We start from the raw sequence: 14418 nt of genomic DNA on the forward strand, positions 1-14418 counted from the left end.
TTGGGTTTGACTCCCTGCTACCCCATAGGGTTCCTTGAAACCCACCATAAGTGATCCTTAAGTGCAGAGCCAGGAGTCAAGTCGCCAAGTATGCCCCAAATGAAACAAAAACCAAACCTCACTAGAGAGGGTGTCCAGGGAGGGTCACCCTATCCTTGGCCATAGGCAAAGAGTGATCATTCAGCTGCAGTCCCTGGACCCCGATAAAATCACCAGGACTCGGCTTACCCAGCCCTCGATCTTGGCAATCACCCTGGGAGTAATGATATCACTGTCTGATCCCGAGGGATGGGGTGCCCAGTGGGACCTGGAGAGAGGGAGTCAGCTGCCTGGGCCTTGCAGGGGAAGGGAGAGAGGACAGTACTCAGGAACTGTACCAGGTCTCCCCGGAAGAGACGTGAGCCAGCGGGTCTCACCAGCAGGGCTGGCCCAAGCGTCCCCACCACAGGGAGCCTCGTGGGCAGCATTTTCCGCTGACAGTGCCGGCCCCAAGGGGCACAGTGAGTTATCCAGGCCTACCCGATGGTCTCAAAGCATGGCAGTTTCACTGGCATCCAGTGGGCGGAGGCCAGAGCCAATGCCCAGTTGGAGCTCAAGACAAAGACATTTCAGGCCCCTGGTGCCTGCTGACCCAGTGGCTGCCCTGCACAGAGGCTGGAGTCCCCATCAGTCTCCCAGGAGAGAAAATTCCTGGTTTCTGTGGGTTCTCTTAGTGAGCTTCAGGGTGCAGAGCGTACTCTGGGTGTACTCGGGCTTGGGGGAAGGAGGTGTGAGCCCCTGAACTGTTGTGTGAACAGCCCACTGCTGCCAACCTCACAGGGACCCCCTCAGCCCTGCTCACAAACTCACCGAAAGTGTATGTAATCGCAGTGATTAAATATATTATTTAAAAGAAAAAGAAAAAAAATTCCCAGAGATGAGGGCCGGAAGGACCGGCTCAAGATACGAAGCTCAGGCCCGGAGAGATAGCACAGCGGCGTTTGCCTTGCAAGCAGCCGATCCAGGACCTAAGGTGGTTGGTTCGAATCCCGGTGTCCCATATGGTCCCCCATGCCTGCCAGGAGCTATTTCTGAGCAGACAGCCAGGAGTAACCCCTGAGCACCGCCGGGTGTGGCCCTCCCCTCCCCCCCAAAAAAAAGGATACAAAGCTCACTCCAAAGAGTAGTGAGTGTGGTTAGAGAAATCATTATGCTGAGAACTATCATAACAATGTCATGGAGTGAGGGATGTAGAAAGTCTGTCTCTCGGGGCCCGGAGAGATAGCACAGTGGCGTTTGCCTTGCAAGCAGCTGATCCAGGACCAAAGGTGGTTCGAATCCCGGTGTCCCATATGGTCCCCCCCATCCCCCCCCCCCCCCCCCCCCCGTGCCTGCCAGGAGCTATTTCTGAGCAGACAGCCAGGAGTAATCCCTGAGCATCGCCAGGTGTGGCCCTAAAACCAAAAAAAAAAAAAGAAAAAAAGTGTCTCAAATACAGGGGTGGGGGAGGGAGATGAAGGCATTGGTGATGGGAAGGTTGCATTGGTGAAGGGGGTGTTCTTTTTTATGACTGAAACCCAACTACAATCATGTTTGGAATCACGGTGTTTAAATAAAGATATATATTTTTGTTTTGTTTTGTTTTTTTGGTCCACACCCGTTTGATGCTCAGGGGTTACTCCTGGCTAAGCGCTCAGAAATTGCCCCTGGCTTGGGGGGGGGAACATATGGGACGCCAGGGGATCAAACCTCGGTCCTTCCTTGGCTAGCGCTTGCAAGGCAGACACCTTACCTCTAGCGCCACCTCTCCGGCCCCTAAAGATATTATTTAAAAAAAAAAAATGTGTGCTCGCTTCCTCCCATGGCTGTCCTGGAAGATCCAGAGGGCTAGGGGGCCGAGTCCAGGGCTGAAGGGCACAGCAAGAAGTGTGTGTATTTGTATATGTGGGGGGGAAGCACCCCTGTGTATATGTGTTGTGTCTGTGTGTCTGTGCATATACCTGGATTTGTATGTAGCATCTGTGTGCCTCTATGACTATGTGTGCTTGTGTGTCTTCTAGTGTGACATTTTGTGTATCTGTCACACATATGACATCTGTGCACCTATGTATTGGTCACATATATGCATGCATGTGTGTATGTGTCACCTGTTTCTTTATATTCACCTGTGTTTGTGTATTGTATATGTGTGCATCTGTGGATGTATGTTGTGGGCATGCCTGTTCACACATGTGAACCTATGTTCATGCATGTCATCTAAGTGCACGTTTATGCTTCTGTGTGCATCTCTTGCGTGTATTTATATGTTCATGTGGGCACTTGTGTGTTTCAGGAAGCAGAAGCAATATAAACACCACACCGCAAAATACCAAATTCACCACACACAATCACACAGACCCATAATCACATACAAACATAGACACACACACATCACGGTTGAGGAGCGCCTGACACCTCCTGTCTGTCCCCAGGGAGATTCGGGGTGGGTAAATGGGGAGCTGAGACAAGGATCAGCTGGAGCAGATGGGTGCTGGGCAAAACAGGAAGTTGCCGTGCTCCCCTTTCTCCAGAGCAATCAAAAGCTAGGGTGTCAGGTGGGAAAGGAGGGAATATAGAGGTGCTGGTAGGGAGTGACTCAGCTCCCTAAACCTCTATTCCAAGGGTGGAAGGACTGGGGAGAGCATTTGCCTGGCACGCAGCCGACCTAGCTTTCATCCCCGACATCCCATAGGGTCCCCTGAGCCTGCCAGGAGTGAATCCTGAGTGCAGAACCAAGAGTCATCCCTGAGCACTGCTGGGTGTGCTCCCAGAAATGTTGGGGCTCCTGGAGCAGTGAATACAGAAGCAGGGACACCCCACCCACAGGCTCCAGGCTACTGCCCGCTTGACACCTGGTGCCGGGCACAATTTCTCAGGGCTGCATGTTCCATCTGCAAGAAGCACAGTGACATCTGATCTCTGATCTCTTCGGCATCTGAACCCCAACCCGGAGAGGGACTCTGGGGCTCCCCAGAAGATCCTCAATGGAGGCTTTGTTCCCAATGACGCCCCTTCCTCCCACTGCCCAGGACACCTTTGTCTTCCTGTAGCTTCTGTGAAGCCCAGTGACAAAGCTGCCTACAATCTCCACTGTCACTGCCCAACAGGGAGAAGGGGTGCTCCTGCCTGCCTCCCCGCCCAGCAGCCAGGATCAAGGTCACCCACTGGGAACCCCGTTCCAAACTCACATGTCCTCCAGGGTGTCCCAGCTTGGAAGTTAGGATCTTGAGGTGGAAAGGAGGAAGTTGGGGGTGAAAAAGCCTCAGGGAGGCCTCAGGGAAGCCACAGTTTTCAGTTCCCAGCACAACACAGGATCACTCCTGGCAGGTTTCAGGGCGCCCATGGGAAGTTGGGAATTGAACCCGGATCTGCGTGTGCAAGACTAGTGTCCTCCCCGCTGTACTATCACTCCAATCCCCAAATGATATTTTTGTTTGTTTTTTTGAACCACAACCAGTGACACTCAGGGTTTACTCCTGGCTCTGTGCTCAGAAATTGCTCCGGGCTTGGGGGACCACTGTGTCACCACTCTGACCTCCCAAAATAAAATTTTTTGAAAGTAGCAATAAAATAAGCAGCAAATGAGATCTGTAGAAATGAGGCCTGGGATCAGGCTAGAAAGATAGGACAGCAAGAAGGGCCCTTGACTTGCATGCTGCTAACCCGAATTTGATTCTTGGCATCGTATAGGAGTCCCTGAGCCCACCAGGAGTGATTCCTGAGTGCAGAGCCGGGAGTAACCCATAAGTACTGCTATGTGTGGCCAAAAATTAGGAAGAAGAAAGGGAGGGAAGGAGAAAGGAAATGAAAGAAAAGGAAAAGGGAGAGAAAGAAAGGAAGGGAAAGGGGCTGAGTGATAGCACAGTGGGTAGGGCATTTGCTTTGCACAAAACAGACCTGGGTTCTAGTCCTGGCATCCCATATGGTCCCCTGAGCCTGCCAGGAGTAACTTCTGAGTGCAGAGCCAAAAGTAATCCCTGGGTGGAGCCCAAAATCAAAACAAAAACAAAAATGAAGGGAAAGAAAGAATAAGTAAATAAATGAATAAATAAATGAAAGAAAAGCTAAAAGCAGAGGACATTGATCGGTTCTTAAGACATGCAGGGGAGGGGCTTGAAAATTTTTATTTTTTGTTTATTTTGTTTTGTTTTGTTTTGTTTATGGGCCACACCCAGCTATGTCCAGGGGTTACTCTTGGTTCTGTGCTCAGAAATCACTTCTGGGGCCGGAGAGATAGCATGGAGGTAAGCTGTTTGCCTTGCATGCAGAAGGACGGTGGTTCGAATCCTGGCATCCCATATGGTCCCTTGAGCTTGCCAGGAGCGATTTCTGAGCGTATAGCCAAGAGTAACCCCGGGTTACTCAAACTCCGGGTGTGACCCAAAAACCAAAAAAAAAAAAAAAAAAAATCACTTCTGTCACGCTTGGGGGACCATATGGGATGCCGAGGGACCAGGCCTGGATTTGCTGCGTTCAAGACAAACACCATCCCAGCTGTCCTATCATTGGGCCCTGAAAGCTTCTTTTTTTCTGGACGTGTGGTTGGGTTTGGTGGGATTCATGGAAACAGAGGAAGAGAAAAGAAAAGAAAAGAAAAGAAAAAGCACTCGGGTACTACTAATCCGAGTCCTTCTCTGAATGGAGAAATTCAGAAAGGCAAGCAGAGACCTACCCCAAGAGCCTTCCAGAGGCTCATGGGGTCCACCCCCTTGCACCCACCTAACCTTTCAGGTACCCTGGCACAAGGTGTTTGGTTCCCCGCAGCCTCTCAGGGTTTATCTGCTTATCAGACTCATCGGCTCTCTCCTGCCCTGTTTATTAATAGCGCCATGAACGCAATTCCTGGGGCAGCCGGTCTCAGGGCACAGCTGGCATCATACTGCGTCTCTGGCCGTGTGCCAGGCCGTCTGGGACAGTCCCTGGGGACGGCAGATCTTCCTCACCAGCTTCTTCCCCAAGCGGTACTTCTGGATAGGAACCGCCCCAGCCTTTGGAAGGAAGGAGCGCGCTCTGCCTGGAGCAGCTTCTTCTAGAGGCAGGCGACCTAAAGGGGGGACAGCCTGAGCACAGGGAAGGGGTTCTGACCATTAAGGGGGAAGTTGTGAGGCAAGGACCAGCCTTCAAGGGGTCACTTAAAGCAGCCCCAACTGGCTGCGCAAGGTGGATACAGAACGGGACCCTTTCCTACTTCCCTGGGGACCCTCCAGGGAGGAAAAATTTTCCATTGCGCTGGGCTCCAGGGATGCGAAATTGCTGCTCCGAATCGCTTCCAAGGCCAAGGGGAGGTGATGGAGAGAGGGACAATGCTCCAAAGGACCCCCCTGGAACACTTCTGACTTAAGATTCGGGATTTACCCAGAGGGTGTGCTGACAGCGCCCAAGAAAGTGGTTCCCCAAGTCAGGACTCTGCGGGTGCGCCCCTTCTCCCTCCCCAAAGGCCATGGGGGGCTGCTCTGGACAAAGGATCCTCCTTTCCTGGACAGCCCAAGTCAGAGACACCCTCTAAGGTGCAATGTCCTCACAGAAATTCGAGGTGGGCAGTCTCTGCTGCCCTGGAGATGGGAAGGGACGGACAGATAGACAGACAGACGAACGGACAGGCAGGGCGCAGGTGCGCTTGGCTGGCCTTAGGCCCAGGGCCCAAGACCGGAGAGCCAAGTCTCAGGGAGGCCCCGGGTAGACCAAGGGGCGGGCACAGGCGGGCTCGGGGCGGGCACAGGGAGCAGCACCTCCAGGCGGGCACTGGGCAGCCGGTGCGCAACGGAGGGCGCAGGCTCGGGGCTAAGCTTGGAGGCGGAGGCGAGGCGGGGGCGCCCTGGGGCCCTCCCTCGTCCCCGCCCCCGGTCAGTTGTTGGTTTCGGGTTGTCAGGCAGCGCCTGCCCAGCTGAGAACGACCCGACCCGGGCGCTGGGGGCGAGGTTGGGCCATGCCAGCCCGAGCAGACTGAGCCTTTGCACCGCCGCCAGCATGAAGGACAGCGGGGACTCTAAGAACCAGCAGCTGATGGTGAGACTCCGGTCTCCTCCGCGCCCCTTGCATGCGCCCCCAAACCCCTTCACTGCCCTGCCCTCCGTTTCCCCACCCGCCAATCCACTCACTCAAGGCTCTTGGGGGGACTTTCCCGGGAAACTTTCCCCCAACCCTGAAAAGTTTGCGCATCAGAGGGAACTTGGAACCCCAACTTTTTTGTGTGCAAATGGGTTTCTGGGGCGCCCTCTGATCCTCAAGGGAGGATGGATGGAGAGGAGGGAAAATTGTGGGTGATTCCTGGAGGAGTCAGGGGGCTCCCACCTTGCTGGTGTCGAGAGTGTGTGTGTGTGTGTGTGTGTGTGTGTGTGTGGTGTGTATGTGTAGGAGTTGGGGGTCCCTACGGATTTGGAGTGCCTTCCCGCTGCTTCACAAAACAAATCTATGCACCAGGGCTGGAGCTGGAAGGATAGAGATAATAAAAAATAAAAGATGGGAAAGAAGACACCAGAATGCAAACTGATTTTTTTTTGTGTGTGTGTGTGGTTTTTGGGTCACACCCGGCAGTGCTCAGGGGTTATTTCTGGCTCCAGGCTCAGAAATTGCTCCTGGCAGGCACAGGGGACCATATGGGGCGCCGGGATTTGAACCGATGACCTCCTGCATGAAAGGCAAACGCCTTACCTCCATGCTATCTCTCCGGCCCCGCAAACTGATTTTTTCCCCTCATTGGTGAATGGAGAAAGTTTCAGTAACCCTTTTATGTACCCTAGATCCCCACTTATAGAGAGTGAACCCCCCAAAATCTGGACTCTGATCTTAGATTGTGTTTATTTTATTTTTAGTTTTTTAGTTTTGGGGCCACACCCGGTGGCTCTCGGGCAACTCCTGGCTCTGCCCTCAGAAATTGCTCCTGGCAGACTTGGGAGACCATATGGGATGCTGGGGATCAAACCTGGATCCATCTCAGGTCAGCCAAATGCAAGGCAGATGCCCTACTTCTGTGCTAACGCTCTGGCCCCTATTTTATTTTATTTTGGGACCAGACCTTGCAGTGTCCAAGACTTACTCCTGGCTCTGCACTCAGAGATCACTCCTGGTAGGGTTCAGGAGGGGGGCTTTAGCGTGCCAGGGATTGAACCTGGGTTGGCTGCATGCAAGGCAAGCACCCTTTTTCTGTCCTATCTCTGCAGCTGGATCTCAGTGTGTCTTAGAAAAGTACTTACCTAGGGCCGGAGAGATAGCATGGAGGTAAGGCGTTTGCCTTTCATGCAGAAGGACAGTGGTTCAAATCCTGGCATCCCATATGGCCCCCCTTGCCTGCCAGGAGCAATTTCTGAGCATAAAGCCAGGAGTAACCCCTGAGCGTTGCCGGGTGTGACCCAAAAACAAAATAAAAAAAAGAAAAGAAAAGAAAAGTACTTACTTGGCTCACATTACTTGGTTCATGACTAGAGCAGGCAGAATTGGGGGGGGGGGCGCTAGATTCCTGAGGGGTTTGAGGAGACAGAAGAGGGTCCAGCAGGAAGTGGGGTCCCTCTAAAGTAGGGATCCCTCCTCAGACGAGAGTCCTGAGTGAGCAACTCAGCCAGCTCAGTGGCAAGTTCTCCATCATGGGGAAATATATCCCAAAAAGTACCAGCAATTATTTGTGGGGGACACTTCATCTCTCCCTGGCTGGAGAATAGAGAGGACTCGTCCCCTCCCCTGGTCTGTGTTGCGTTGGGATGTAGTCCTTGGTACTCAATGATCCACCCATCCACTGTGCTCCTAGACAATGTCCAGAGCACCAGACTTGGAGCCCAGAACAGCTCAGGCGCTTGGAGACGCAGCCAGAGAGACTCAGCTGTATGAACATCTCCCTAAACCTTCCACTGCCCAGATGTTGACCCTTCATGTTAAGCAGAGCCCTTTGTTTTATTTTATTTTGGTTTGTTTTTGGGGGGGATCACATCCAGTGATGCACAGATTCCTGGTTTTTTTTTTTTTTTTTTTTTTTTTTTTGGTTTTTGGGCCACACCCGGCGGTGCTCAGGGGTTACTCCTGGCTGTCTGCTCAGAAATAGCTCCTGGCAGGCATGGGGGACCATATGGGACACCGGGATTTGAACCAACCACCTTTGGTCCTGGATCGGCTGCTTGCAAGGCAAACACCTCTGTGCTATCTCTCCGGGCCCAGATTCCTGGTTTTTGCACTCAGGAATCACTCCTGGCATTGCTCAAAGGACTCTATGGGATGGGGGGTGTGGTGGGGGGATTGAATCCTCGACTGCCTGCTGTACTATTGCTCCGTGCCCCCCAGGTGGCGCCCTTGAGCCAGAGTTTTGCCCTGATGAAGGAGTCTGGGGTCCCCAATACAGTGGAAAAAGTCCTGGTATTTTTTGATGGAGGGGGTGGGTTTTTTTTTTTTTTTTTTGGTTTTTGGGCCACACCCGTTTGACGCTCAGGGGTTACTCCTGGCTATGTGCTCAGAAATCGCCCCTGGCTTGGGGGGACCATATGGGACGCCGGGGGATCGAACCGCGGTCCTTCCTTGGCTAGCGCTTGCAAGGCAGACACCTTACCTCCAGCGCCACCTACCCGAGCCCAGGGGGTGGGTTTTTGAGTCACACCCAGCGGTGCTCAGGGGTTACTGCTGGCTCTGTGCTCAGAAATCGCTCCTGGAAGGCTCGGGGGATCATATGGGATGCCTGGAATCGAACCCGGGTCCATCCAGGGTTGACAGCATGCAAACGCCTTACCACTGTGCTATTGCTCCAACTTCTAAGGTCCTGATCTAATTCTTCCACTTAGCAGAGGGCCCCCAAGGTCTGCCAGGGGAGGAATGAATGAGGGGCCTCACCCAGGGCAGGATCTTGAGGTCTCACCTCCCAGGGGACCCCCTGCCCCTCTCCAGCACACTCTGGACCTCTGACCTTCTCTTCCAGGTGGCACTCAGGGTCCGGCCCATCAGTGTGGCGGAGCTGGAGGAAGGGGCCACGCTCATAGCCCACAAAGTGGACGATCAGGTAGGAAGGGCTGTGGCTTGTGGGGGGCGACGGGCCCAGGTATCCCCTCACCTGCTCTAAAAAGGAATTGGTTCAGTCCTTGAGGACATTGTCAAGGGGGCCATGGATCTTCTTCCAGAAAGCCCTCCTATATTGCTCCCAGGGCCTGAGGGATAGCACAATAGGGAGGGTGTTTGCCTTGCACTCATCCAATCCCATAGGGTCCCCCAATCCTGCCAGGAATAATTTCTCAGTGCAGAGCCAGGAGTAAACTCTGACCACTGTTGGGTGTGGCCCCCCAAAAAAACAACAATGACAAAAAATTTGCTCTGCGGACAGCTGATTGCACCCCTGGTCTGGATGGGTTCTGATCTCCTCTGTACCCCAAGATTCCCTCCTAAGCTTGTCTCACTCCTTCTAGGGCTGTCACTTGACTTTCCCACCCTACGCCTGCTGCACACAAGCTCCCCCACCCCAGGCAACTATATTGGTGCCTGACCCGTATGTCCATTTGCGATCTGGTCACCATGAGGAGTGGGCAGACCCTCAGTTCCCTTCTGCATCAGGTAGCCCTTTCTCATGCAGTCCCATAGTGCAGTGCTCAGAGCCCAAGAACCATAATGGGGGGCTGGAGAGATAGCATGGAGGTAAGGCATTTGCCTTGCATGCAGAAGGGTGGTGGTTGGAATCCCGGCATCCCATATGGTCCCCCGAGCCTGCCAGGAGCGATTTCTGAGCATAGAGCCAGGAGTAACCCTGAGCAATGCCGGGTGTGGACCCCCCCCCCAAAAAAAAAGAACCATAATGGGTAGAAACCTCCCAGATCCCCTACCTCCAGTCATGGAGCTGGGGTAACACAAGCTAAGCAGAGCTTCAGCCAATCACAGACCAAGAATGAGTGAAGGCAATGCTGACCTAGGCCCGAAGGCTCTGGGGAAATAGGCTCAAGGCATAGAGCACTGTATATGTGAGTCCCGAGTTCCATCCACAGCAAGGCATGCCTCCCCTCCAGCTCCTGGGTGTGGCTGGGCAACCTCAAGCGTGACCCTGGATGCAAGTATCACCAGGCGTGGCCCCAACAGAATGTGGGGCCAGAGCAATAGCACAGTGGGGAGAACGTTTGCCTTGCATGCACCTGATCAGGGTTTGATATCTGGCACCCCACAGGGTCCCCAGAGCCTGCCAGGAGGAGTGAGTCCTGAGCTCACAGCCAGGAGTAAGCCTTGAGGACTGCTGGAGGCCCCCAAAAAATCAGGGGGAAAAAAAGAAGAAAAGAAACAGCAAGGGGGGAGGAATGAGGAGGGCTGAGTAGGAAATGCTAGCAAAGACATTGTATATGCAAAGGCCTTGGGGTAGAGCAACCTCTAGGAAAGGGGGGTGTTGGGGTGTGTGATGAGGCTTGAGAGGTGGGCTAGGGGGCAGCCTCTCTCCTTCCCACCCCTGTGCTCTAGACAGACAGAATATGAGGGACTCGGTTGCTGTGGGTATTCAGGGTAGTGCCTCCACGGAGTCAGTGCATAACCAATGCTAGTGTTTGGGGGGGGTCCTTCTGGCACCCAGAAAAACTCCAGGGGTCCCTGTGGGCCGGGCCAGGCTGGAAGGACTCAGTGAAGCCCTGGACAGGTGCAACCAGACCTGCCCTGGGCTCCAGGTGGGCAGCTGTGGGGCACACAATGTCCTCTAGAGGGGCTTTGAGCGATTTGGATCTGCAGCAGGTTTGGGGGTTTGCTCAGGTCTTTGGCACAGCTGGGTTAGAAACTGGGGGTTCTGGTGCCAAGGGAAGGAGATTCAGGGGCTGTAGAGGTGGCAGCTGAGCAGAACCGGGGTTCCCCAGAAAAATCTCCTTCGGCACACGCACCCTGCTTGTTCAATTCTCAGCTGGCTCCAGGCTGCCTGCACCCATTGTGACTCGCCCCCGAGTCCCCAACACTGGTTCCTTTCTGCTCCTGCCAGGCCAGAGGGAGGGGCTTGGCCTTCTAGAAGGTCTCAGATGGCTGCTGTAGTGTCTGCTTGTACATGAGGGAGGGGACTGTCCGCAGAGACACCCCCTTGCAGGGAGCGTGCTGAGCTCCAGGTCCCCTCTGTCCCCTTGGGAAACAGCCAGAGCCAGCCAGGTTGAAAGTCAGGGATCTCAGCTGCTCATCGCCAGGGTGAGAAGAAGGGTGATTGGAGTCCTGGGGTGAAATGGCCCCTGGTACCCACTCATTTTGGGGGGGGGGAGTGGCCACACTCGGCAGAGCTCAGAGGTTGCTTCTGGCTCTGCACTCAGAAATTACTCCTGGGTCCCGAGAGATTACACAGCAGTAGGGCGTTTGCCTTGCACGATCGACCCAGGACAGACTTGGGTTTGATTCCTGGCATCCCATAAGGTTCCCCAGCTTGCCAGTAGCAATTTCTGAGCACAGAGCCAGGAGTAACCCCTGAGCCCTGCCAGGTGTGCCCCCCCCCAAAGAAAGATATTACTCCTAGCAGGCTCAAATGACCCTATGGGATGCTGGGGATTGAACCCCGGTCAGCTGAGTACAAAACAAGCATTCTCTCTGCTGTGCTATTGCTCTGGCCCCAGGGTACTCTAGTTTTTGCTCTGGCCAGACCACTGAGTCCCCTGGCTTACCTGTGCCCCCATGCTCTGGGTTTGCCTGCTGGGGGACAAATCCTTCAGATTAGTGGACTTTGGGGGGTGCACTCAGGGCCATGGTGCCATGGAAACTTGTTCCAGCAAAGGTACCCAAGCAAAGAAGTGCCCTGAGACCCACCTGTTTTCCTTGGTTGGAGGATCTCCCGGTGTGGGGTCCATTCTGTCCCCCCACTAGTCTGTCTCAGGCCGGAAGTGGGAACTGCTGGGCCAGCGCTCACTGTTAAGCCCCCCCCCAATGTGAGGTGGGGTGGGGAACTGCTTTAGTTGGAAGATCCTTGTGGGGGGCTGAGAGCTGAGGACACAATGGCCCCAGATGGAGGGGGTGGGGACCTTCCTCACAGCTGATAGCGTATTTCTAGGGACACCGAAGGTTCTGGCAGCATTGAAGGCTAGACACTCCCCTAGGAAGCCCCCTCCCTGGGATAAGAGAGCTGTGTGCTGAGGTTTTGGGGTGGCTGGAGGGGGGGGGGTCCTGGGCTGGTAATGGGGTTGGGGTGCCTGCACAATTTAACGAGCACCCCAAGGCTGTCAGAGGAAAGCCATGTGAGCGGTGACTGTGAGGTTCGGGGCTATTTCAGCACCTCAGGGGCTGACCTGGTAGAGGGTTTGGGATGCCAAGAGGGAATTGGGGACTAGCCCCATCCTGTCACTTCCTGCTTCATCTCTGTTCAGTAGTGCCAGTGTTGGAAATATGGCTCTGGGGTGCCATGAACCCATGAACGTTTACAATGTAAGACCACAAAGTTTTAAGAGGAGGGGAGAGGCTCCTTGGCACTTGGGTGGGGCTCAGGGACAGGGGGCAGGGAGGACGCTCCAGAACAAAGCTTCTTCTCCTTCCCTGGACAAATCCCCAGTCTGCCCCCCCCCACCTAGATTGTTTATCTACAGGATTGAAATCATCCTCTAATCCTTTAATTCACAGATAATCCGATAAGCCTGTAATTTGCAACAAGCTCCCCCATCGCACACCCAAAGCCCAGCAAGGGGGAAGGCAGGGAGGGCAAGGAGGGTGGAGGGGACAGAGGAGGATGTGCCTGGACATGAAGGAGGAAGGTGAGGACATAGAAACCCCAAGTCTGGAAGTCAAGGAGCCCCCAGCTGAACCCACTTCCTCCTAGACGAACCCACTTCCTCCCAGCCAAACCCACTTCCGCCCACCTGAACCCACTTCCTCCCAACCAAACCCACTTCTCTCCGGTTGGCCCTTTTTTTGGGGGAGTCTCTATTTCCTGGATAGAGAACCTCACTCTGCACCTCAACCTAGAGCTGCAGTAGAGATTGTGGGGGGCCCATCAGGAAGCCCCCCCCCTTAGGAGGCAGGTAAGAGAAATGAGGTCTAAGGTGGCAGGTGCCAGGCATGAGAGATAGTGTGGCTGGGTTGGGGGTGACCTACCTATCATCAGGTGCTCCCGTGTCCCAGCCCCAAAGAACCGGTTCTGTGAGACGAGACAAGGGAGCGGGTCCCAAGAGTCATGTCTCAGTCATCACCCCGCAATCTCCCACACTTGCCCAGGAAACACTGCCCATGTGTGTTTCTCTAGTCTCTTGATCTAAATGTGTCCCAGAGTCAGAATTCTACCAAAAGAGAACTTTCTTTATTTTTTATTTATTTATTTATTTATTTATTTATTTATTTGTTTGTTTGTTTTTGGGTCACACCTGGCAGCGCTCAGGGGTTCCTCCTGGCTCTGTGCTCAGAAATCGCACCTGGCAGGCTCAGAGGACCATATGGGATGCCGGGATTCGAACTACTGTCCTTCTGCATGCAAGACAAACACCTTACCTTCATGCTATCTCTCCAGCCCCCTTCTTTATTTCTTTTTTTTTTTTTTTTTTTTTGGTTTTTGGGTCACACCCGGTGTTGCTCAGGGGTAACTCCTGGCTGCCTGCTCAGAAATAGCTCCTGGCAGGCACGGGGGACCATATGGGACACCGGGATTCGAACCAACCACCTTTGGTCCTGGATCGGCTGCTTGCAAGGCAAACGCCGCTGTGCTATCTCTCCGGGCCCCACAAAAACACTTTTTAAAGTTTGATTGTTAAAGTTTGAGTCGCATGATTTCATTGTTGTTCTTTCTCCTCCTTCCTCTTTTTCCTCCCCCCTCTTCAGTCTGCTTAACTTGGCGACAATGGGGATGGGGGCCTGATGACCCACTTATGATTTTCTTGATCACACTTTAATTTGGAGATTGAGTGCATACCTAGCAGTGCTCAGGGCACTCAGGAATCCTGGTAATGCTCAGAGAACCATACTGGGTTCCAGGGATCAAACCTGGGTCGCCTGCATGCAAGGCAAGCACTACCCACTGTACCATCTCTCTAGCCCCTCTATATTTATCATTCTTTGTAGTGTCCTTTATTCTAAGAATCCAATCACTACTCAGCTTTTCAGCTAAGATCAAATGTAGTATTATGAGAGTCCAGGGTCTAATCAGCAGTGTATGCTTCACATGATACTCAGGACAACAGTAGCTACATTTGGGGGAGTAGCTACGTTGGGGGGAGTCAAAAGTTCTACTTGGAGTTAAGGAGATGGCTCAAAGGACTAGAGTGCATGCTTTGCATGCAAGAGTCTCAGGTTCAATCCTTGCCACCCCAGCGTCCTGCAAGCACCTCTGGGAGTGACTCTTCTTCAAAGAAATTAATTTTGGTGGGCCAGAGATGTGACTTAGTGGTCAAGTATGTGGGAGATCTGGGTTCCATCCCCAACACCACCACAAAAGCCACACAAAACAAGACTTATCTTGTACCCACAAACTATAGTTTCAGTGGCCTCAACCTTTACATTGCTTAAGGGTCAGCTCCATGA

At 53.5% G+C, this 14418-nt stretch overlaps 3 protein-coding genes across 3 annotated transcripts in view; 1 reads left to right on the forward strand and 2 right to left on the reverse strand.

The window, feature by feature from the left end:
- FADS6 (fatty acid desaturase 6) overlaps nucleotides 1–14418 on the reverse strand; it is a 1183177-nt gene that overhangs the window by 277430 nt on the left and 891329 nt on the right. The window lies entirely within an intron of this gene.
- HID1 (HID1 domain containing) overlaps nucleotides 1–14418 on the reverse strand; it is a 994098-nt gene that overhangs the window by 25620 nt on the left and 954060 nt on the right. The gene's annotated exons all lie outside the window — the stretch shown is intronic.
- KIF19 (kinesin family member 19) overlaps nucleotides 5765–14418 on the forward strand; it is a 33152-nt gene continuing 24498 nt past the window's right edge. Inside the window, exons 1-2 of the mRNA XM_049769938.1 lie at nucleotides 5765–6024; nucleotides 8912–8992. Of these exons, the coding sequence (XP_049625895.1) occupies nucleotides 5986–6024; nucleotides 8912–8992 (120 nt within the window). The 5' untranslated portion in view covers nucleotides 5765–5985. The remainder of the gene's footprint in view (nucleotides 6025–8911; nucleotides 8993–14418) is intronic.

This window comes from Suncus etruscus, chromosome 1 (genome assembly GCF_024139225.1).
Source record: "Suncus etruscus isolate mSunEtr1 chromosome 1, mSunEtr1.pri.cur, whole genome shotgun sequence".
Taxonomy (NCBI): domain Eukaryota; kingdom Metazoa; phylum Chordata; class Mammalia; order Eulipotyphla; family Soricidae; genus Suncus; species Suncus etruscus.